This window comes from Ananas comosus, linkage group 8, assembly GCF_001540865.1.
Source record: "Ananas comosus cultivar F153 linkage group 8, ASM154086v1, whole genome shotgun sequence".
Classification (NCBI taxonomy): Eukaryota; Viridiplantae; Streptophyta; class Magnoliopsida; order Poales; family Bromeliaceae; genus Ananas; species Ananas comosus.
Genome location: NC_033628.1, coordinates 8,950,064 through 8,973,192, shown reverse-complemented (window position 1 = coordinate 8,973,192; position 23,129 = coordinate 8,950,064). Strand labels below are relative to the sequence as shown.

General features: G+C 36.9%; 1 protein-coding gene across 1 annotated transcript; it reads right to left on the bottom strand.

Annotated features, from left to right (window-relative positions):
* LOC109714615 lies at positions 10,222–13,593 on the bottom strand. The gene is made up of 3 exons (XM_020239311.1): positions 13,540–13,593; positions 11,836–12,283; positions 10,222–10,654 (listed from the first exon to the last, which is right to left on the bottom strand). The coding sequence occupies exons 1-3, from the start codon at positions 13,591–13,593 to the stop codon at positions 10,296–10,298; spliced, it is 861 nt and encodes a 286-aa protein (XP_020094900.1). The 3' UTR covers positions 10,222–10,295.

Sequence of the window (23,129 nt, the reverse complement as noted above, 5' to 3'; positions counted from 1 at the left end):
GATTCGAAGTGTGGACGTTTCGTGGATTCAGGACGTGGCATTCATGGAGTCGGACGTGGGGCGTGGACAACCTGGTGGCGTGCGCGAGATCCGAAGAAGATAAAAGAGAGGTTTGAGTCCGTGGATTCGGTAATCACCTTGTAATCTTTTATTTCTTAGTGAATTGTTATTGCGTATTGGTCCCGTGGGCTTTTCTCCAAATTGGAGTTTTCCCACGTAAATCTTGGTGTGGTTTTTATTTTTCGCATTTATTTTTATCGTATTGAGAATTGTGCTTTTGGGCTATTCACCTATTCACCCCCTTCTAGGTGTTTGATAGTATCTAAATAGATCCTAGGATTTTCATAATCTACAACAAGCGTCGGAATTATTTTTGCCGATACTTTAAAGCGTCGCTAGTTATTATTTAAAGTGTCCTTAAGTGCAAGATTTGTTGTAGTGATAGTGAATTTCTACAAAATTTCAGTGTTAATGTAACGATCTGACCCGCTAGCAATGATAACTCGTTGGGCCAAAACCACCGGCCCAAAATGCTTAAACCTAGTTATTATTATTAGGGTAGAGTCCCTTTATAAACCTAATGACAATCCTATTTCCATCCGATGTGGGGCTATTGGGATGTCACATACTCCCTCCGTTTAGGCCTTGACGTCCTCGTTAGCCCTAAACACACACACAGTCCAAGATCACGAGGCGATGTGAAACTTCTCTCTCTAGCCTTTGTCATTCCGACCCTGATTTAGCCTGTCAATTATCGACCCTGGCTTAGTCTGTCATTCCGACCCTGGCTCAGCCAAGACTCATCTCACACTTCCGGCTGGTGAACTGACTCTGATACCAAATGTAACAACCCAACCGACTAGCAATAATAACTCGTTGGGTTCAACCCACCAGCCCAAAATGCTTAAGTCCAGTTGTTATGTCTAGCCCAATCAAGCTTATATACTCCCATATTTAGCCATAACTATCCGATGTGGGACTATTGGAGTGTCACAGACTTCCCCCGTTTAGGCCCTAACGCCCTCGTCAGCCCTAAATACACACACAGCCCAAGATCACCAGGCGATGTAATACTTGTCTCGCTAGCCTTTGTTATTCCGACCCTGACTTAGCCTGTCAATCGTCGACCCTGGCTTAGTTTGTTCTTCCGACCTTGGCTCAGCCAAGACTCATATTACACTTCCGGCTGGTGAACTGGCTCTGAAACCAAATGTAACGATTTGACCCGCTGCAACAATAACTCGTTGGGCCAAAACCACCGGCCCAAAATACTTAAGCTCAGTTATTATTACTAGGATGAAGTCCTCTTATAAACCTACTGACAACCCCATTCCCATCCGATGTGGAACTATCGGGATGTCATAGACTCCGCCCGTTTAGGCCTTGACGTCCTTGTCAGCTTTAAATACACATACAGCCCAAGATCACCAGGCGATGTGAGACTTATCTCGCTAGCCTTTGTCATTCCGACCTAACCTAACCTATCAATCACCGACCCTGGCTTAGTCTGTCATTCCGACCCTGACTCAGCTAAAACTCATCTCATACTTCCGCCTGGTGAACTGGCTCTGATACAAAATGTAATGACCCGACCAGCTAGCAATAATAACTCGTTGGGCCCAAACCACCAGCCCAAAATGCTTAAGCCCAGTTATTATGTCTAACATAGTCAAGCTTATATACCCCTACATCTAACCATAACTATCCGATGTGGAATTATTGGAGTGTCACATACTTCCTCCGTTTAGGCTCTAACGTCCTCGTCAGTCCTAAACACATATACAGGCCAAGATCATCATGTGATGTGAGACTTGTCTCACATGCAACACGAGGACTTCCCAGGGGGTCACCCATCCTAGTACTACTCTCGCCCAAGCACGCTTAATTGCGGAGTTCTGATGGGATCCTGTGCTTTAGTTCTGTGAGTATTTCGATCCGAAGTCGGTTAAGTGTTGCATGTTCGGTGATGTTCTAGCTTTTACTGCTTATATATATATATATATATATATATATATATATATATATATATATATATATATATATNTATATATATATATATATATATATATATATATATATATATATATATATATATATATATCGGTAATTAGAGCTCTTCACCACATGATTTCGATCCTTGCTCTACTTAGTATACTCTCCCGTTTGCCATGACATAGAGTCACTACAACAGAATTAGGTTATAGGGACACATGTTTGGGACACTTTTGAGTAAGTGTCCCATTTATCCTAAAACTTAAAAAAACATCTAGTAATGCCTAAATATAAAGCCCAATTCAACAAAAAATAAAAGATTACTCTACTCAACCCACCACACCCAGTCCATTTGGCCCGATTACAAACAGAAAAGAAAAAAAAAAGAAAAATCAATTACCATCTTTTCTTCTCTCTTCACTCAATCCACTAAAATTCTAGACGAAGAGCCTTTCCTGTCGTCCTCCTCCGCCACCGCAGCCAACGAGATAGAGTTTCGGCGGTTGCTAAATGCTTAAATAAGTGTTGGTAAATTAGCAGCACTCTTCTAGGTTATAGCGACACTCTTTAACTATCACTATATACCTAGCGACCCCACATATAGCAATACTTTTTAAAAGTGTCGGTAATTTTAGCTAGTAGCACTTTTTTGACATGTGCCTACATTTAAAAGTGTCGCTATAGACCGTTTTTGTTGTAGTGAGTTGAACGGTAGTGACACTTTTATTTATATTCCCGTTGACCTAAGTGGTCAGTGTCCGTGTACTTTTAGTGTCATTGATTTCACGCTTTTCAGTTGACCCGAGTGGTCGGTACTCGTATACTTGAGAGGATGCCTGTCAATCACAGTTGAAGATCAATTTACAGAAATATTTAATAATATGCTCAACCGTTAATTTTAAAATCCATAAAATAAAATTTTCACACAACCAAAGTATTTTACTAAATTATTTTACGAAAAACTAACGGGTGTCCGATCGCTTACCAAAAATTGTGGAATGTGCGAAGTTTACACATATCTTAGACATTTGAATAATTGAAATTCAAAAATTTGAATTTGCAATATTCGGTTCCTATTTGATATATGTGTGTGTGTGTGTGTGTGTGTGTGTTATGTTGGGGGATCGAGAGAGGATGGGTTTTGTCATGAATCGGCGACCAAATCTAGAGAAACAAAATTGTAGTTTCAATATTTTGGCAGTGCCGAACACGCTGGCATAGTTCGCTCGCAAATATGACAGATGGATCTCCTGAAATTGCATGATGATCGAGAAGGGGTCGATAGTGGCAAACTGGGAAATTCGCAAAAGTCCCTATATTTTATGTACCATTTTACCTGAAATCGAATATGGGAGTCTGTGACATTCTAATAGTGTCACATCAGATGGGAATGAGATTGTCATTGGGTATATAAAAGGACTCCACCCTAATAATAATAACTGGCTGATGTTTAGGTCCAACAAGTTATATATTATTGCTAGTTGGTCGAGTCGTTACATTTAGATCAAAGCCAATTCACTAACCGAAAGTGTGAGATGAGTCTTTGCTAAGTCAGGGTTAGAATGACAAAACTAAACCAGGGTCGGTGAATGACAGGCTAAGTCAGGGTCAGAATGACAAGGCTAGCGAGACAAGTCTTACTGTAAGGAAGTGAATTCTCGAAATCCGAGGATTGTACTTCATCCAAGATAGACTAATTGTCGAGAGAATACCCCTTTGGGGGAGTTAAAAATGTCCAGAACACAAAAAGTGTTTTGGAGTTGAGTCCGCGAGAGCAAGTGGTGCAAACTGCATCATTGGGCTGATGTTACTCTCGGGGACCGGTCTCTGGAGGTGAGAGACCGGTTCCATTGGCTGGGTGAAGCGGGGTTGCTTGATGCAACCGGTCCCTGGCAGGGAGGGACCGGTTCCCAAACGTGGTCCGAGCGAGAAATGCCGAAATTTGGCTAAGTCCTGAAAATCGAGCTCTCGGGGACCGGTCTCTCAGGTGAGGACCGATCTCCCGGGGAGAGACCGGTTCCCGAACGCGTGTGCCTGAGGGAGGCCCTCGGGGACCGGTCCCAAGTTGGGGAGACCGGTCCCTCCACGCGAATTCTACCCAGTAAGGGCAGCGCATAGGATTAAAAGTTGAGCGGTTTTTATGCAAAATGGCATTAGTTAGGGAGTGATTAGAGGGGCTGAGCCCTCTTCCTCTCTCACCCTCACTCAAACTCTCTCCCTCTCATATTTTCTCTCCCTCTCTCTCTCTAAAATGGAAAAGAGGAGAAGAACAAGAAGAAGAGGAAGGAAAAAGAGAAGAAGAAAAGGAAGAAGAAGAAGAAGGAGATCAAGAGGAATGCCTTGGACACCTTCATCTCCCTCTCCTCTTCTCTTTGGTGTAGCACAAGAGGTAAGCCCTTGAACCCTAGCTTCTAGAATTTGGGGTTTTGGATTTTTATGCTTTGGAACGGGTCAAATAGACCCTAAGCATGCTTCTAAATAGATCAATCCAAAGAATTTAGGGATTTATTGGATGGTTTGCTATAGGTGCAAACCTAGCTCCAAAATGGGATTTTTGTGAAAGTATGAGATTGATCTCATTTGAAGTCTTGGAAACCCTATTGTTAGGTCACAAAACGTGGGGGCGAAGTCGGTTTTGGCATTCGGCAAGCCGGCGTGAAGTTCTCGGCAAAATAGGGCCGGTTTAGCATTGATTTGGACAAGGAAGGCTAAAGCCTTTTCGTAAAGTTCGCCGAGAAGGATTTCCGAAGCCTCTACATCGATTAAAGGTGGGGGGTGCCATCCCGAAGCTTTCGAACTCCTTTCTATGTCTTAGATTGCATTTAATCTCATCTCTTCATGTTTCATTGTAGGATTGCATAGTAGCTCAATTCCTTATGCTTTTTAAATGATAACCTAGTGTACTTGAACGCTTGGTGACTTAGATAGGTGAGGATTGGGTCAGAATGTGGATCCTATGATGCGAAAGAAAAAAGATGTACCTGATGGGGGTGTTGATGACATAGAAAGTAGTGTTAATGTCAAAGCACTAATGAGTGACATCCAAACGTTAAATGATGATGAGTGGCATTAATGTAGTGTAAATAATACTAGAGGTTTGAGAACCTAGGGATAGATGGATCCCTTAGAAAATGCCTTGTGGATAAAGAACTTAGTAAACCTAAGTAGCCTCACCTGGAGAGGTTGTCGATGAGTCGATTGAGACATTGACCCTAGTGATAGGGCTTCCTTACTTGGAGAGGATTTGATTGGGTCGTGGATAGTGTTTCCTCACTTGGAGAGGATAGATCTAGCTCACAGTCTGTGTTTTGGGTAGTATAGCCATCCAATCCCCACATGGAGGGGATTGTCGTCGAGTACTCCGGAGTGTCACGCGACTAGGACCACTTGGAGGTCCGGACCCCATGGAGGTCCGCAGACGGTCCCGGGCTTGGGTGCACTTGGAGCTCCCTCCCCACTTTGGGATTGAAAGGTGAGTTACAGGCGAGCCCTAGGGCCTCGCCACAGATTCGGTAAATGGAAAGAGTAAAGGTTTAATAATGTCATTGAACATTGCTATTCGAATATGGATCGAATTTGTTAGCATAGTAGCAAACCTTTATTATATGATGCATACATTCATATTCATGATTATGGGCATAGTAGCATAGTTTTCCTACTATCGCATTTACAGTTTTTAGATACATATCTATCTATCTATCTGTTGTTACTTGTGCCCACCTGGACCTAGTGGGGAGATCGGCAAAGTGGGCGGCCGAGCCCACTGGGAACTATGGAAGATAGTTCTCACCCCACTCTATTTTCAGTGGTAGGTATAGGTTGTCGAGAGAGGACCGCGGCAAGGGCATCGCGCCCGATCAGTGAGACCGTGGTAGTATAGTAGCTTTCCTTTTTGCATTAGTTCACCTATGTATTGAGAGAGATTCATTGTAGGTGAGGATTTGGAGAGCTATGTATTTTGGAGATGAAAAAATGTATTCATTTAAAAAAAATGATGTAAATGAAAAGAATGAACTATTGTAATAGTTAGTAAAGTACTCTCTTTATTTCACTTGTTTTTACTTGTGGATTACTTGCTCTTTGTTGTGTTGGCACTGTTTGTGCCCTTGTGAATGTGTATGTTTAGAATTTAACTTCCTGGGTAAATTCTTGTATACATTCTTGTTGTTGAGCCTTGGGCGGACAGGGGAGGTGCTGTCCGTTCGGCAATCCGCCGAGGCGGTCGAACCGTTCCAAATGGGTAGTGGTTTCGGGGCGAGGCGTGACACTTACATTGCTTGGTGATCTTGGCCTGTATGTGTGTTTAGGACTGACGAGAACGTCAGGCCCTAAACGGAGGGAGTATGTGACATCCCAATAATCTCATATCGGATAGCGAATAGTTATGGTTGGATGTGGGGGTATATAAGCTTGACTATGTTAGACATAATAATTGAGCTTAAGCATTTTGGGCCGGTGGTTTGGGCCCAACGAGTTATTATTGCTAGTTGGTCGGGTCATTACAACTAAATCATGCAGAAATCCAACTTCTAACAATTTCGCAAAAATACCATCCAATATCTACTTCTAAAATCATTATAAAAATTGCACCTTGAAAATCTAGATCAACCAAATATAATATTAAAATACTAACCTCCAATCCGACGCATAAAAAAAATCATGTGCGCATGCGTCCTCGATCGCCTCCTTGGACCACCTCTCTTCCTCTCCTCTCTCTTCCTCTAACACGTATAGCAAAAGAAGGAGAAGAAGAATAGGATGATAAGATGATAAGATTGGATCACCTCTCTCTAGAGTCTATTTTGTTGCATGTAGTTGTAACAGCACTCCAGTTATAACTACATGTAGGTTGAATTTTAATATTTGGTTCGATATATTTGAGTCTAACTGCTATAGTTATCATTGCATAAGGAGGACCGAGGAGGCCCGACTATCATTTGAATTTACACCTAGCCGACTATCATTTGAATTTACACCTAAATTAGTTGTCATTCTACACTACAGGAAAAGGTAATCGTATAGGCGGTTTTAGTTATCGTAGAGTATTCATAGAGGTATTTTTTAGTTATCATAGAGTATTCATAGAGGCGATTTAAACTATCTCTACGATTCGTAGAGGCAGTTCCTGCAATCGCCTCTAGACCACCGGTGTAGACAGCGCCTCTATATTGTAGAGGCGGTTTGAGCGCCCGCCGGGGGAAGGGGGCTTAGAGGCTGTATATAGAGGCGATTTAGATCGCCGCAATATTTTTTCTTAATTATTTTTTATATTTTTTAATTATAATTTAGAAATAATATGTAATGACCTGACCCGCTAGCAAAAATAACTCGTTAGGCCCAAACCATCAGCCCAAAATGCTTAAGCCCAGTTTATAATATCTAGCCCAATCAAGCTTATATACTTCCACATCTAACCATAACTATCCGATGTGGAATTATTGTGGTGTCACAGACTCTCCCCATTTAGGCCCTGACGTCCTCGTCAGCTCTAAACACACACATAGCTCAAGATCACCAGGCGATGTGAGACTTGTCTTGCTAGCCTTTGTCATTCCAACCCTGACTTAGCCTGTCAATCACCGACCCTTGCTTAGTCTGTCATTCCGACCCTGGCTCAGCCAAGACTCATCTCGTACTTTCGGCTGGTGAACTAGCTCTGATACCACTTTAATCTATCACACCCCGGGGTCCCCTGTGAAGTTTAAAAGTCGATGCGGAAGTGCCCAATACATTTTTTTTATTTTTTTTTTGAGATAGGTAGCACGTTACCCGCTTCGTTTATTTCCTTTAGAAATAAACTTAGCTGGAAATGTGAGTCAACTAGGATTCGAACTTTGGACCTCGGGTATCAACCACCAAGCCCTTTGCCATTTGCTCTAAAAACGGTCAGTAATAGCACATATAACTACCGCTACTATAAAGTAGAACAGAATGGATACATAGATATCGTAACTACAGAAACAATGATGCAGGGCGTAAACAACAGTACAGAGGAATATAACTAGCCGCTACTGTAATACAGAACAAAATACAAGTATGCATTAACCGGACGATCAGTCCCAAAGATACCCAATCTAGAAGCCGCCATATCGGTCCGAAGACCTCAAGCCTATGCCACTACCACTCTAGCAGGGATGTGACCCGAGCAAATGACCGCTGGAGTCTCCCTGGCATATAACCCAGCAAATGACCGCTGAGCTCACGGGTCGGATGTACGACCACTTTTTCAAAAAAAAACACCCTCCTGCGATGGATCAGACTGCCGGTGTCCGTGAAACACATATAAGCATAGGTCCCAGGATCGAAACCTAGCTTTGATACCAAATGTAACGACTCGACCCGCTAGCAAAAATAACTCGTCAGGCCCAAACCACTAGCCCAAAATGTTTAAGCCCAGTTTATTATATATGTCTAGCCCAATCAAGCTTATATACTTCGACATCTAACCATAACTGCCCGATGTGGGACTATTGGGGTGTCACATACTATAAAGCGGTTGAAATCATCTCTACAAATTTTAACCTATAGATGCTGTTTGAACCGCCTCTATAAATATTAATCTATAGAAACAGTTTGAATCGTCTTTACAAATATTAATCTGTATAGTTAATTTAGACCGTTTCTGCAAGTAAAGACGGTTTCAACCGCCTATACATTACAAATATAGTAAAAAATTATATTAATATTTATTTTTATCTCCTATTTATAAGTAAAAAATTATAAATTTATTGACAAGTGACAATCATATTTTCTTAAATATTAACACAAATCAAATATTATATCTCTCATCAAAAAATAAAAGATAAACTTACCTTCCTAACCACTTTTTAAATAGAAAGTTTTTTTTTTTCTATATTAGAGGTAATTTCATCACCACACATATAAAGTGACAATTTTAAAAATGTACGTAATCAAACAAATTATTTATAGTTATGTCACATTCTACTATATCAAACCAGATAAGATGTATGTATTTCTAACTGCGGCATTTCTAGCTCTTTGCATCTACAGCTAAACTCTAAGTACTCAAATTACACCCAACCAAACAATCCTTAATTCTACTGTGAACTTTCTTTATCCATAGAGACACATAGGGGTGTAAATGAGCCGAACACGAGCGAGCTGGCGTACGGAAGTCTCGTGTTCGGCTCGTTTATTAAACGAGCCGAACACGAAGCTGGCTCACTAAAGTATCGATGCCGAAAAATCCAGCTCGTGTTCGGCTATTTATAAACGAGCCGAACACGAAGCTGGTCACGAGCTGGCCAACGAACAAATAAATTTAAAAAAAATTAGATTAAATATATATAAAAAATAATTTATAAAATCTATTCATCTAGATGTATGTAATAGTTGAAACTTTACACATAAATGAGTCTTTTTATAATTAGCTCGCATTTATATTTTTATTTTGCTAAAAATTAATAATAAAAATATATATTATATATAATTATTATTATATATAAAAAAATATAAATAATAAATTATATAAATATAAAATATATGTATTCGAGCTGTTATCGAGCCCGAATCAGCGGGCTGAACCTTCAGTGTCGTTCGGCTGTTTATTAAACGATGCTGCAAAAATCCACTGTGTTCGGCTCGTTTACTAAACGATGCGAGCGATCTCGAGCTCATTTCGAGCCGAACACGAGCTGGCTCAGTAACTTGCGAACAGCGAGACTGAATTGGCACACCCATAAACAATATCCGATATGTCAACTTATCGCCTTACTGGTTGCTTTCCATTTCTGTGAAACAGATTTGGTCCTATGCTTTCCATTTCTGTGAAACAGATTTGGTTCTATACTTATTTATTTATTTATTTATTTTTGCTCCAGGTCATAGATATGTAAATTTCTCATTTTTCTTAAAAATAAAAAATATAATAAAACTATTCAGATATATTTTGAATACATCAACTCTAATTCAATCGAGCTTGCTTTACGCAAAAAATTTAAAAAATTTGTTCTGATCTAGTCCACCACTTTTACTAAAGATATCTATATATGCCAATATATCTTTTCTTTAATTCATCACTCTTTGAAATATTACTCTACAATGAACATATATATTCTTTTAAACTAAAACATAACTTTTTACTTAGCGGTGAGGATATAAAAATAATAAAATGAAGAGTAGATTGTTGGATGATCTTAAAAAAAAAAAAATGTGATGAAATAGGTTCAAGCAACGATTTCTTCAATACATTTTAAGAGATTCTCATTGCACATATGTAAAACACAAAAACTGAGAAGAGCTAAAAGGAACGCACGTAATGCATGTGTATACGAATCAAGCTTTTATCCCATTTCTCCTTGGCGTGTGATCCTAAACACGTGCTCCTCGCCGGTGCCCTCATCAACCCTAACCACCCACCTGCTCCTCCTCCCTGCAGCCGCAGCAGCAGCCTCTACCGTGGACGGCGGCACCCGGCAAACCCTAAGCCCGCCGCCGATCGGTAGCAGCTCAATCTTCATACCACCTCTCCTTCCGCTGCTGCTATCATTGAAGCCGTCGCCGCTGCCGCCGCACATTGCATTATAACCCACCACAACACCCCCGCCTGCTGCCTCCGCTGCTCCGCGCTGAGCCGCCTTGAACGCACGTTCGCTGCCGTAAACCTGGTGTCGAATATAAAATATTAAAATACCGTTCTTCGCTATTCAAGCCTTTTGAAAATAATAAATAATTATTTTAGTTCGAAATTTTCTAGTCTTATTTAATTTTTTACAATTTCAGTTATTAAGCACATGAGCTTTTTAAAAAGTCTTGTGCATATATAGGCAAACATATTGAATATAAAATAGAGCATTGCTAGGGTTAAAATCCATAATATGGATGGTAATCCTATAACCATCCATATATCCCATCCAAATTAAAACCTAGTTTTTTTCTCTACAAGTCTTATTATTATTATTATTTTACTAAAAATAAAAACAATTTAGTAAATTCTTGAATCCTTGAATGGACACTTGTATTAGAGATTAATATAATCTTCTTAAACATTTCTTTAGAAAATATTTGGTTATATTTGGTATCTTTGCTTTTTGTAATTTTAACACAACTTGGGTATACTGGATTAAGTGAAGGAGTGTTTGTGATTTATATTTCTGCTACATTTGTTTGACAACAAAATATAACAATATAGTAGTTAGTATGTTTTCTATTTCTTTGGAATTTTTTGAAAAAAAATTATTTTGTCTGCGTGCGGCCACAGTTACAAGCTAGCAATAAAAACCAGAGTTAAAAAGTTTCTCACTCACCACATTCAAATCATTTAAAATTTTGGTTATAAAAGTTCTAAAAAAAATGAAAGTTATAATATTTAATTAATAAGGCCTCAGAGTTTTTTTTTAAAAGAATATACGTTTCATATAAAAACAGTACTTTTACATAGCAGTTGACATGATTAATTGGTTTAATTAGTTCAGATTATAAGATAAATTAAAATCAAATCAATCTAATTTGTTTTAAATTAAACTAATAGAATAGAGTACCAAACAAACCATACCAAAAATATCGTTTTGGTCTATCGGTTTGAACATTTGAATTTTTAATGATAGTTTTTGCAGCTTATTAATTAATTTTCTAAGTTTTTGATTTATCGAAATATCGTATACAAATATATATATAAATAGATACACTCATATATATGAAAATGTACACTTTGTTTGTTTTTTGTTTCAGATTTTTCAATCTAAAATCAAATCAAAAATTTTTATTTTAAATTTTTTAATAAAGAATAAAATTATTTACAATCAAAATTGAACAAAACCGAGCCGAAATTTTGATGGTGAGTTTTCTGGTTCCACGTTCATCTCGACGAAAAATTCTAAATACAACGGTCAAATAAATGACAAATATTTGCTAAAAAAAATGTGATTGACTGGATATAAATGATGTGATGTACTGTTATATAGTAAATTTTCTCTATCTTAATACACCACTTAGTTTTACATACCTGGCAATCAACAAGTACAAAGTCAGCGCTGCGGTACTCCCTTAAGAGGAGCTCCTCGGGGTCTCCGAGGACAAGGTCGACCTGTCGGGAGTGGTCGGGGCCGAGGAACCGGGTCGACGAATGGAGCTCCTCTGGACCGCGGAGGATGCAGACGGCGTGACCGCCGGTCTGGCTGGCGGCTGCAATGAGGGCCAGGGTGGTGGGGCCAGCGCCGGAGTCACCGCAGACTTCCACCATGACCCGCGCGCCAGTCCCTGCCGCCAGGGCCGAAATGAACTCCGCGACGCCCGGTTCCAATATGCCCCTGTTTCCCTGCCGCAGAAGAAATCAGATTATATATTTAAGTCCCTGTGTATGTACAAGCTCATCTTCTGCTTCTGTTTTTGGTTGTGATCATTTTATTTTCAGCGGAATTTTTAGTAAATTGATAAATTTAAATTTTATACATGAAATTTGAAATAAATTTTGAGTTGAAAAAAAAAAAGAAACATTCAGTTAGCGCACCTGCTCCAATATAGAAAAAACTGACCAAAAAAATAAAAATAATAATTTTTTAATAATACTACTTAGGCATAATTTTATTGGACATACTACATATTATGACAGAACCAAACAGGCCCAGCTTGTGAGAGTTTGGCAAACAGTAAATTAAGTGTGCATTCATTCATGTTTGAGAGTAAATTAAGCACAAAGATTTTACTGCAATGAAATTATGAAATAAATTTAAGTACCAAAAATAGAAGCTCCAATTTAATTAGATCGTTTATGCTTTTCTCATCCAGTTTAACCTTGGTGTATTATTCTAGCATCACTAATAAAAGAAGACAATTTTTTGCTAAACGGTACAACATCCTGCAGCATAATTAAACTAACACTAAACAGACAATATGACTAGAGAGTGAGAAAGTACTATATGTTGTTAGTATTAATTTTTAAAAATAGTGATTTAAAACTTCTATTTAGCCCTTGGGCTTTCTGGGCAGCCCAACATTTTATGGGTCTTGTCTAGAAGCCCGTACTTTGGTTCCCACATGTGAGGTTTAATCCCACATTGAAAACCAAAGATATATTGCTTTTTTTTATATACTACTTCATTCTCAAATTAGTTATTTGGAAGAATACGAGAGTGAAGCTCTCGAGTAAACACCTTACTTCTAGTTTTCAAAGAATATTTTACTAGAGTTTTAAAAAGATATTTTTCCAACATATGTTTGGGAAAGAAAAAAAGCTTGCATGTTCAAGGGTAAATCTTGAAGTTTTTACTTTGGTAAACATCTAAAAAAAGATTCTAAAATAAAAAGTTTCTAATTCGGCTAGGACTTTTTGCTTCTAATAATATACATAAACGCTTGCTTCGTAGATCCCAAAATACGCACGCTTAAGGGTAGGGCTTGAAGTTTTTACAGCAATAAAAACCTGAAATATATAAGATTCTAAGCTCTAATAAAAGTAGAAACTTTGGTCCGAAGTTGCCACTTCTGCTATAGAGTTTTTGTTTTTAGTACATAGAAAAGCTTGATTGCACCTCCTAATAACACAACACTGCCAGAGAGAGAGAGAGAGAGAGATACTAGCGTACGTACCAGGTTGAGGGTTCGGAGGTAAGCTTTAGTAGCGTTCTCGGCGGACCAAGCCATATCTCTCTCAATTTCTACTACCTCTCGCTACACTTAGGAGTTCGTTTTGGTCCTTTCGTAGGTGGCCTCGACGTCCTAATACTATATATACCCTGGTGCCTGGTGCCTGGTGCCTGGTGGTATATATAGACCTTGGCAATAATGCTAATGCATGCTGTCCAATTGCAACATAATAATATTTCTTATAAGATTTGTAAAAACTTTATTTTATTTTTCAGCATGGTGGTTTTTAGGTGTATCATTGTACATATTATTGCGCGTTCTATGTTTATAAATTATTTTGCTATACGGATAAAAGTCTTATAGAATAATCCGTATGTACTTATCTTGTGAAATGCATCTTTATGATCAAATTCCAAATTTATTTATACGGACGCATATCACACATTTTATGTATGGCCTTCTTTTTTATTGATTAATTTCTACAAGCTTATTTTTGCTTTGAGAAAGTGCTAAAGAATTTATTTCCCAAACAATTGGTTAATTTGTTTTCTTACAAAGAAAAGTACATAATATTGATTTAATTTCATAGTTCTGAAGAAAACTTTCTATATGTATAAAGCCCAATGTCTACACCGACCGTCCCTAGAGCAAATGGCAAAGGGCTTGGTGGTTGGTACCCGAGACCCAAGTTCGAATCCTAGTTGATCCACATTTCTTGCTAAGTTTATTTCTAAATAAAATAAACGAAGCGGGTAGCATGCTACCTATCTCTCAAAAAAAAAAAAAAAAGCCCAACGTCTACACTTTATACTTTTCTCAAGAAAATATTGAAGGAGTTTTTTGAATGTAAGTTTTCGAAAACTTATTTAAATATACAGAACTTTCTCAAATTTCATATTAATGTCACGCGATCCTGGTCTAAAACTCTAATTGCGCATAAATCTTTCAAAGTTGGATATTTATATATGTAATAATTCTTTAAATTTATTTTATTGTTTTTTTTTTTTTTGAGAGAGATAGGTAGTACGCTACCCGCTTCATTTATTTCATTTAGAAATAAACTTAGCTGAAAATGTGAATCAACTAGGATTCGAACTTGAGACCTCGAGTACCAACAATCAAGCCCTTTGCCACTTGCTATAGAGACGGTTGGTAAAATTATTTTATTATTTATATTAGTTCTTTTCTTAGAATTTCTTGTAACTAAAATCAAGAGTGCCGTAGAGGAGGACAACTAATGAGTGAGAACTGATGAAGAGGTCATTAAAGAAAGAAGATTGGACAGAGATTATCAATAAAATACAAATAAGAATCAACAATTGACACGTAAAACTTGTTTCAAGAGGCGACAGACTAACACTGGTGAACTCGGTCCTCTCCACTCTACCTCTACACATTCTCTATCTGAAAGGTGCCAAAATGTGTTGCAAGACGTATCAAAGTACTATGGGAGAACTTTTTCTAGAAAGGGAGGTTGGATTCAAATGGTAGAGCGCATATGATATTTTGAAAAATTGTAAGAGTAAGAAGGAAAGGGGTCAGGGGATTACAGATTTGGGTATGATGAACGATGCCCTCCTCTTTAAATGGTGTTGGGGTCTCTTTACATCACTCGATTTATAATGGAACTGACCGCGATAAAAATCGCGCCACATGGTGAACAAGGATGCACCGCAAGCATAGCCTTTGAAGCTAGGGATAAGCGACATATGGTGCATCGGGAGCAGCAAAGAATGTACCGAAAACCGAAAAACAGTTAAGGTTTATGCGGTTAAGATCGGCTAGTAGTGGCCGGTGAAATGAGGGATGTCCCCGATCATGAGAATAATTGAATAACAACGGGGTGAATTATAAATAGATAAAAGACGTCTGATAGAGGAGTTTTTTTTCCCTGAGAAACAAGAAGACTAATTTCCTTTTTCTTGCATTTTTCCGCTTTCTAGGAGTAGTCTATCTATAATTTCTTCTTTTTTTTTCTGTATTTACTATCTTTTCTAGGAGTAATTTTTAGGTTAGAAATCTCCTGAGATTGTATGTCATACCGGCGCACCCTCATTTGTAAATATTTTCTATTTTTAAACAATATATAAGCAGCTCTTCAGCCGAACCAGAAAATATTGTGCAGTTCCTAGACTCGGCTGATTCAGCCGAACCAAAAAATACTGTGTGAAATTGAACTCAGCTGATCCAATCCCTCATCAGTTGAATCGCTTGATTTAATAGTGGATGCTATCTTCGAGGGTCATCATCAGTAGCCGCTTTACCTTCTGGCATGCTTACCGAAGGAGGACTTTTGATTGGGTCAACGGTCTAGGAAATCGGCTCGTAACAATTTTTGGCACGCCATGTGGGACACAAGTTAGGTAATTCCATATTTATTTCATATTATGGCGGGCGATAGTGCCATGAATCTGCGCAACCGTGCTGTTTCTCGGTCTCCGGGGAATGACCAGGCAAGCAACAGTGAAAATGCAAATGATCGAGTATCAAGCTGTATTGCTGGTCGGGAATGAAACCAGCGGACAATCGGCTCATCAAGAGCTGAGCCATAACCTGTTTTGGTCTTAATTCCGTCAAATTAACTAACTTGACCAAGCAAAGAAAATTGTTCAAATGACTTTGAACTTCTTGATCTAACTTAACTTCCAGGATGTAGAGAAAGAAAGTCAAATTAAAAATAATTATAAAAGAAAAGAAAAGCCACCTCTATTTACCCCCTTCACTAGCCAGAATTATTTAAAGAAATTGACTTGTTGGATGTATATTATCTATTATCCCACCAGCTAAGAGCCTCCCTAACATGATACATGCATGCATTGAAAACCGACCGTGCAGCATGGAATCTTCCTCTCCCAATACCACACTCTTTGGATCATGTTGGAATCTCTTTGGGCATTGTTTTGCATGAGAATTATTTTGTTGTTCTCCTGCGTCCTCTCATGACTCGCACACAATTGTGCCCGAAAAAACTTTTATCGGCACTTTTTTGTAGCTTTGCCGGTAATTTGAATTGCTTCTAAAACTTCCGTTTGGTGTAGTAAAAAATGTTTCACTCATTCACACTCTATGCGCGCACGTGAAGTACTGAACCGACGATGGGGAGATTCGTTGATTTTGGAATGCATGCATAGGTGAATCGCACTTGTCACTGTCTCGTCCATCAACATCATGATGCGCTCATAGACTGTAACTAGCGCGTTTGATAGAATAATCTGATTAATTAGTCTTATCTAAGAATGTTTGAATATAAATTGTTAAAACAAGAATATTTGCCTGCTACAAGAAAGTTAACATTAAGGTGGCGTTTGGTTGGGGAACAAGGGGGGAATAAGCCCTTGTTCCCCCCTTTGTTCCCAAACGGTATGTTTGGCTCCCGGGAACAGTAGTTTCCGGAAATCTGGAAGTAGCTGGTATAAGACTGGAACTGCTGTTCCACCCGTTTCCTGAAACAAGATTGTTCTTGGATGAGAACAAGATTAATTAAAATCTAAATTTAATTTTAATGGCAGTAAATTATTAATTAATCTGATTAATATATTTAAATTATTATTTATTATTTTAATAATTAAATAATTAAATAATTTATTATTTATAATTAATTATTAATAATTATTACTGAAACTTGAAGAACTAGATTGAATTGAAGGTCCTACATCTCTTTCTTTCAGTTTAATTTTTATTAATATTTTCTTTTCTTTTCGGTGGAGATAAATGGGGGAAGTGATCGGTCTTAATAAATTTCTTTAACTGAACAACCTACATATAATAGATAATAGGGTGGTCGATTCTCGGAGGGATTGTACTATGTACGTACGTAACTTTTGGCTGGCACGTCGTACCTTAGAAGGAGAGGGTTATGGTGTGAGAAACCTAGTACAACCTTAGAGAAACCCGTAACAAAACGTACTCTTAATAAAACAACAAGAGGACGCAGGAGAGTACTGAGCGTGTGTTAACACGGGCTTTTTTGAAAATAGCCGTGAAAAAACATCGAAACGGCCATTAAACTTAACGAAGATTTTGAAGGCAAACCACATCATTTTTTACAAAGTGAGTAAGTGTGAGATACGCGCGTGCACTTCATGACTTGGCTGCTACCCCTCTAAGCAACTAAAACCTTACGTACGTATCCACTTAGCGTGAACAGTGACAGAGCAGGTAGTTGTAGTACTACGCGAGTATCTGACATTGATCGCGCAAACTTTGCTTTTTAGACTAGATTAATGACGAATATGTTCTTACGAACTTATGTTTAGGGATTTTGTTCTTCTAGACTGACTATGGGCTTGGTTTGCGTTGTAATTCCATCGCAAACCAAGCCCTTGTTCCCCCCCTTATTCGGGAACAAGGGGGGAAACAAGGGTTTGCGTTACAAACCGAGGGCCCTTGTCATCAAGGGCCTTTAGACCTTGATCGACCATATTCTGACCTTGACGACAAGGTGGGCAAAGGACTTTGTTCTAACAAGGATCTACTCTTGTTCTAATTAATTTTAGATTTAAATTAAAATTACCGTCATTTAATAATTAATTAGATTAATTATATAAATTTAGTAATAAATAATGAAATTATTAATTTATTAAATTTATTAAATAATAAATATTAATTTATAATTATTAATCTATTAATAATAATAATTAAATAATAAATATTAATTAATAATTATTAATTATTAATAATTATTTAATTATTATTATTAATAGATTATTATTAATAGNTTATAATTAATTATTATTAATTTAATTATTATTTATAATTAATTTTTTATTTATTTTAAGTAATATTTTTATGTTAATTAATTACATAATATAATTTTAATTTCAAATTATAACACTTATTCCTCTTTTTCCACTCTAATCATCCAAACACTATTTACCTTATTTCTAGAAACAACCCAATTTTCATCCAAACGTAAAATTGGTCTAGTTCCTGCTTATACCTGAACTTGTACCTATCCCTAGAACTAGCAGTTCTTACTTATACCCGAACCAAACGCAGAAAAGGATCTTTTTCGGCATTTATGGATGGTTAAAAGTGTTGCAGAATAGTCTACTGTCACATTTGAAAGTGTCGACAAATGAGAAGTTGCCACTTAATTATATACCGATGCTTATGCCAAATATTGGTAAAATATATTTCTATATTTTAAAATGTCTGAATTTTTTGAAAAGTAGAGAATTAAAAATAATAGTAAAGTTTATTCTTCAGTAAATCAGTTTGACAGAATAAACTGTTCATATGATGACACTTTTTGAATGCCGGTATTTGCTATTTTGTAAGGACATTTTCTACAAGGATTGTCTAGAAGATGTCGTTATAATGTGATTTTCTTGTAGTTAATTGGAAGCTTAAGTTTATATATAGAAAATTAGTTGTTTTATGTGATATTTGAGTAGAAAATTTTGAGTTCAAATTAGAAGTCTGGGGCTCAGATGTTAAGGAGAATGCTAATAAGAAATATTAAAATATCATTATCAAATAGATAATTACTTGCTTGATCACGAAAGACAAACTATGGGCTCCAGTGGTGAAGCTCTTCCACCACAAAAGGATTGAATATACTCTATATATAGATGGAGATGAAGTGTTATTTTTACTGACTTCTGAAACAGCTTCTTTGTGATAAAAATTAGTAAAAAACGCATTGATTTAATACACTATATATATATATATATATATATATATATATATATATATATATATATATATATATATATATAAATGGAGTTTTTACTATGTTAGGATGCCCATATATATATATATCAGCTCCATCACGGACCTAGCATATAAAGAAGCTTCAATTTGAATTTAGTACAGCTTCCGCCATACATATAGTGAGAAGCCGTTAATAGGATATTTAAATAAATCGAAATATTATTATGAGCACTATTACTTCACTAGACTATTCAAAAATCACTTAATTGGAACAAATTAGCAGCTGCAAAGAAATTGAATGTATGGGTGTTACATGTGGCTTGTCCTTAATTAGAATGTTGGGAGGTCTCAAAACTTGGTGGAATTAATGTGCCACCTTATTGGAATTATTAATTGGAGGTGTTGAGGAATGGGAGGAGACATTGATGACACCATTGCATGGTTACAAGGTATGTGGTAGGAGAAACATGATTGGGCTCCTTGTTCTTACCATAGTTAGTTAATTCGGATTCGGCAAAAATTCGGTACGGGTATAATTCGGATAAAATTCGTCTTCTAATTTTTAAATTCGTTGAAAAAAACGGCTAAAAAACGAATTCGCCAATTATTCGGATACGTGATTTATACGGATATTATACGTTCACCAATTAAAAATTCGGGATCAAAAATTCGGCTATTAAATTAAATTTTTTTCCTCTCAAAATTTATGCTATTAGCATAAATATTCATATTTTTTAAGAATATAAGAATAAAAAGCTACAAAATTAAATAAAAAAATAATAAACTATATTATGCCTAAAAAAAAATAAATAATTAACCAAATAAGAGATCAAGATAATCTATATTTAAATGTAAAATACAAGAGTTCCTAAATTCTAAAGTCTAAAGTAGGCATGGTCCCTAGGTTAATTAACATTATTTAGCTCTATGTTTGGGTCTTAAGTTCTTAACAATTTAAGGTGCATAACAGAGAATGGACACATTCAATTTAAGCACTCGAGCCATTTGTGTATAAAAAAGTATCCATCAGATGGACTAAAAGCTTCCAACTTTTGCTTTGAAGAATGAAAACTCAAATCGTACTTGGTTTGTAAAGAACCACCTTATTACTGATCTATATATCGTTGGATAGCGGAAGCGGAAGAGGAAGAGGCGACGAGGAGGGTTTCGATTTCTGAAGAGTGAAGAACTCGATCTTCGATTTCTGAAGAGGAGGGCTTCCGATTGCGTTCGGCGAGCAGCCGGAAGGGAAGAGGGGGAGGGGAAGGGACCGCGACCGCCGCACGGGTCGGTGGCAGGGCCGCACCGCCGCAGGGTTGAGAAGTTAGGGCAAACCCTTTTTTGGGAGGGGTGGGGGTGGGGGTGGAGCTGGGAGTTTGGGAGACTGGGAGGGGGCGATTTCAGAGAAGGTTTTTTTTTTCTTTTTTTCTTTTTTTTTTGAGAGGCGAACTCTTTTCTGTTTTGGGCCATGCACGAGGCCCGCGACCGCATCGCAGTCGCAGCAACGGCGACGTTTTTTTTGAGCCGAATTATGCGCGAACCCGTTTAATTCGCGAATAATTACTTTTATCCAATAAAACGCAATTTTTTTCGAATTTTTTTCAAAAATTCGAAAACGGACGTTTTATTCGGAATATCAAAAATTCGCGAATAATTCGCGAATAATTCGCGAATTAACTAACTATGGTTCTTACTAGAGGAGGAATCCTAATTGACTAGTATAAGTTCAAGCATGAGAGATTCTTAATTTGAAAACAATGTATGCTCCCTTTATGGCAGCATGGACTAGTCATGGGCATAATTTAGAGGCTTATCCAACATAGATTTGGCTTGTCTGATGTATGTCAGGTCTGGTCTGTGTATAGTCATGGGCATGGCCATCAAGTCTTTATTAGTTTCATTGTCATCAGAGATAAGAAATATTTACCTGCCAAGTTTTCCATCTTACTTTTAAAAATGGAACTTTTAAGTTTTCCCCAAGCTTCTGCATATTACATACGGTTCATATAACTTTGGGAGAGTTTGATTCGCGTTATCTGTAATTGATTATTAAAAATCCATCGTAGATTATTGTATGTAGGTAATGTCATTCACCGATTTGCTCAGTAATTCCCTCCAAACGGAGAACAGGGATGGGTATATGTCTGTTAAGGAGTGCGGGAAATCTGAAAATATTTATAGAATTTTTAAAATTGTCCTCGGTTTTAATTTAAATCACAAATTTACACTTTAATTGTTTTTAAATTTAAATTTTAAATTTTAAATTTAAATTCACATTTTGAATTTAATTTAAAATTCAAATTTGGATTTTGACTTCAATACTCAAATACTAAATTTTGATTTTGGATTCAATTTTTGAATTTAAATTTTGACTTTGAATTTGAATTTTAAAATTCAGATTTTGTTATTCGAATTGCGAATTCAATTTAGATTTTGAAGTTGAATTCAAATTTTAAGTTCAAATTCAAATTATGAATTTAATTTCAAATTAAATTAAATCAATTTTCAAATTCGAAATTCAAATTTTAAATTTAAATTAAGATTATGAATTAGATTTCAAATTCAAATTCAAACTTTGAATTCAAATTTCAAATTTCAAATTAATTTTTAAATTTGATTGTTGATTCTGATTTTGAAAATAAAATTTTAAATTTTAAATTCAAAATCAAGTTTTCAATTCAAATTTTAAAAATAAAAGTCAAATTTGGAATTCAAATTTTAAAATCAAATAGCAATATATAAGTTTAAAAAAATGAGCATGAAAATAATTGTGGAACTATGCATTACTGTCTATAATACTGGAGTTTTATATTCCTAGTAAAATTCAAAGAGACGATTAATTGTGCAAACTAAATGCAAGAATTATATAATTCCCAGTAATTTCATTACTATGAGTGAAATTCCTCTTAATCTTACAATACCTTAGAATCTTCGATGACGCGATTCAATCATTCAACCACCACTTTATATACTTTTAGGTAGGGCTGTCAACAGGTCCAACAAGGACTGGCTCGTTAGAATATTATTAAAAAATCTAAGTAGTGTTTGGCTCATTTATTAATGAGCCGAGCTACGAACAACATATTAGATTATCAACCCTACTACTGGGTGAAAAGTTGGAAGAAATTAGAGAATTAGAATCCTAATCTCATAAATAAAATTTACAAAATATAAACCTCTTCACATTTGAATTGACCTAAATCCAAATAGTAGAAATTTGTAATACACACATGTGCATGTATGCACACTCACATGGACATGTATAGAATTGAGCTAGAATTCATTTAGACATACTTGGACCTTTTTACTTCTAAGTTTGTAGTCCTTGGATAACGGGTTATGGGATAGGATGATAATGGTCCCTTCTAGGGTTTAGAGGGGGTTGGTGGAATAGTATTGATCCAAGAGATGGAAATAATGAAAAAGATAGATCTAATGGTGAAAAATTTGGTAGCACTAAGTGTTTGATGCTATTAGAAGCACCCGCAGACGCCTCCGAGCTACGGGAGTACATGATGTGTTCCACATACCTCTACTCCACAAGTATGTATCAGATCAAACACATAATATCAGCTACCCACCTTTGCAGTTGCGGGAGAATTTAAGCTACGAGAAGTATCTAGTTAGTGTTGGGAATCCGGTACTAGCCCCGATACCAGATTTTGAGAATTCGCAACCCGCTTCGATACTAACTGCTATTGATCTGGTACCAATTATTGGGATTTTGCAACGGAAGCATCCAATCTGGTTTTTACCATAAACCCGTCTCCTTAGCAAAAGCTGACTACTCTTCTGTAACAGAGTAACTAAAACCCCGAGCCCTCTTTCTGAATCTCTCCTACCCTTTTCTCGTCTTCTATAGTCTTAGAAGACATCTCACACATTCTGTGCACCCGTGCACAAGGTATATCAATGACCACCGACTATGAAAGTCGCTC

What these genes read in the sequence shown, in the direction of transcription:
- LOC109714615 (XM_020239311.1), bottom strand. Translation starts at nt 13,593, where the DNA reads ATGGCTTGGTCCGCCGAGAACGCTACTAAAGCTTACCTCCGAACCCTC. An exon ending in ACCTCCGAACCCTCAACCTG is followed by an intron (nt 12,284 to 13,539) that starts GTACGTACGCTA and finishes TATATAATCTGA; the next exon opens with TTTCTTCTGCGGCAGGGAAA. An exon ending in TTGTCATTTATTTGACCGTT is followed by an intron (nt 10,655 to 11,835) that starts GTATTTAGAATT and finishes AGGCTTGAATAG; the next exon opens with CGAAGAACGGTATTTTAATA.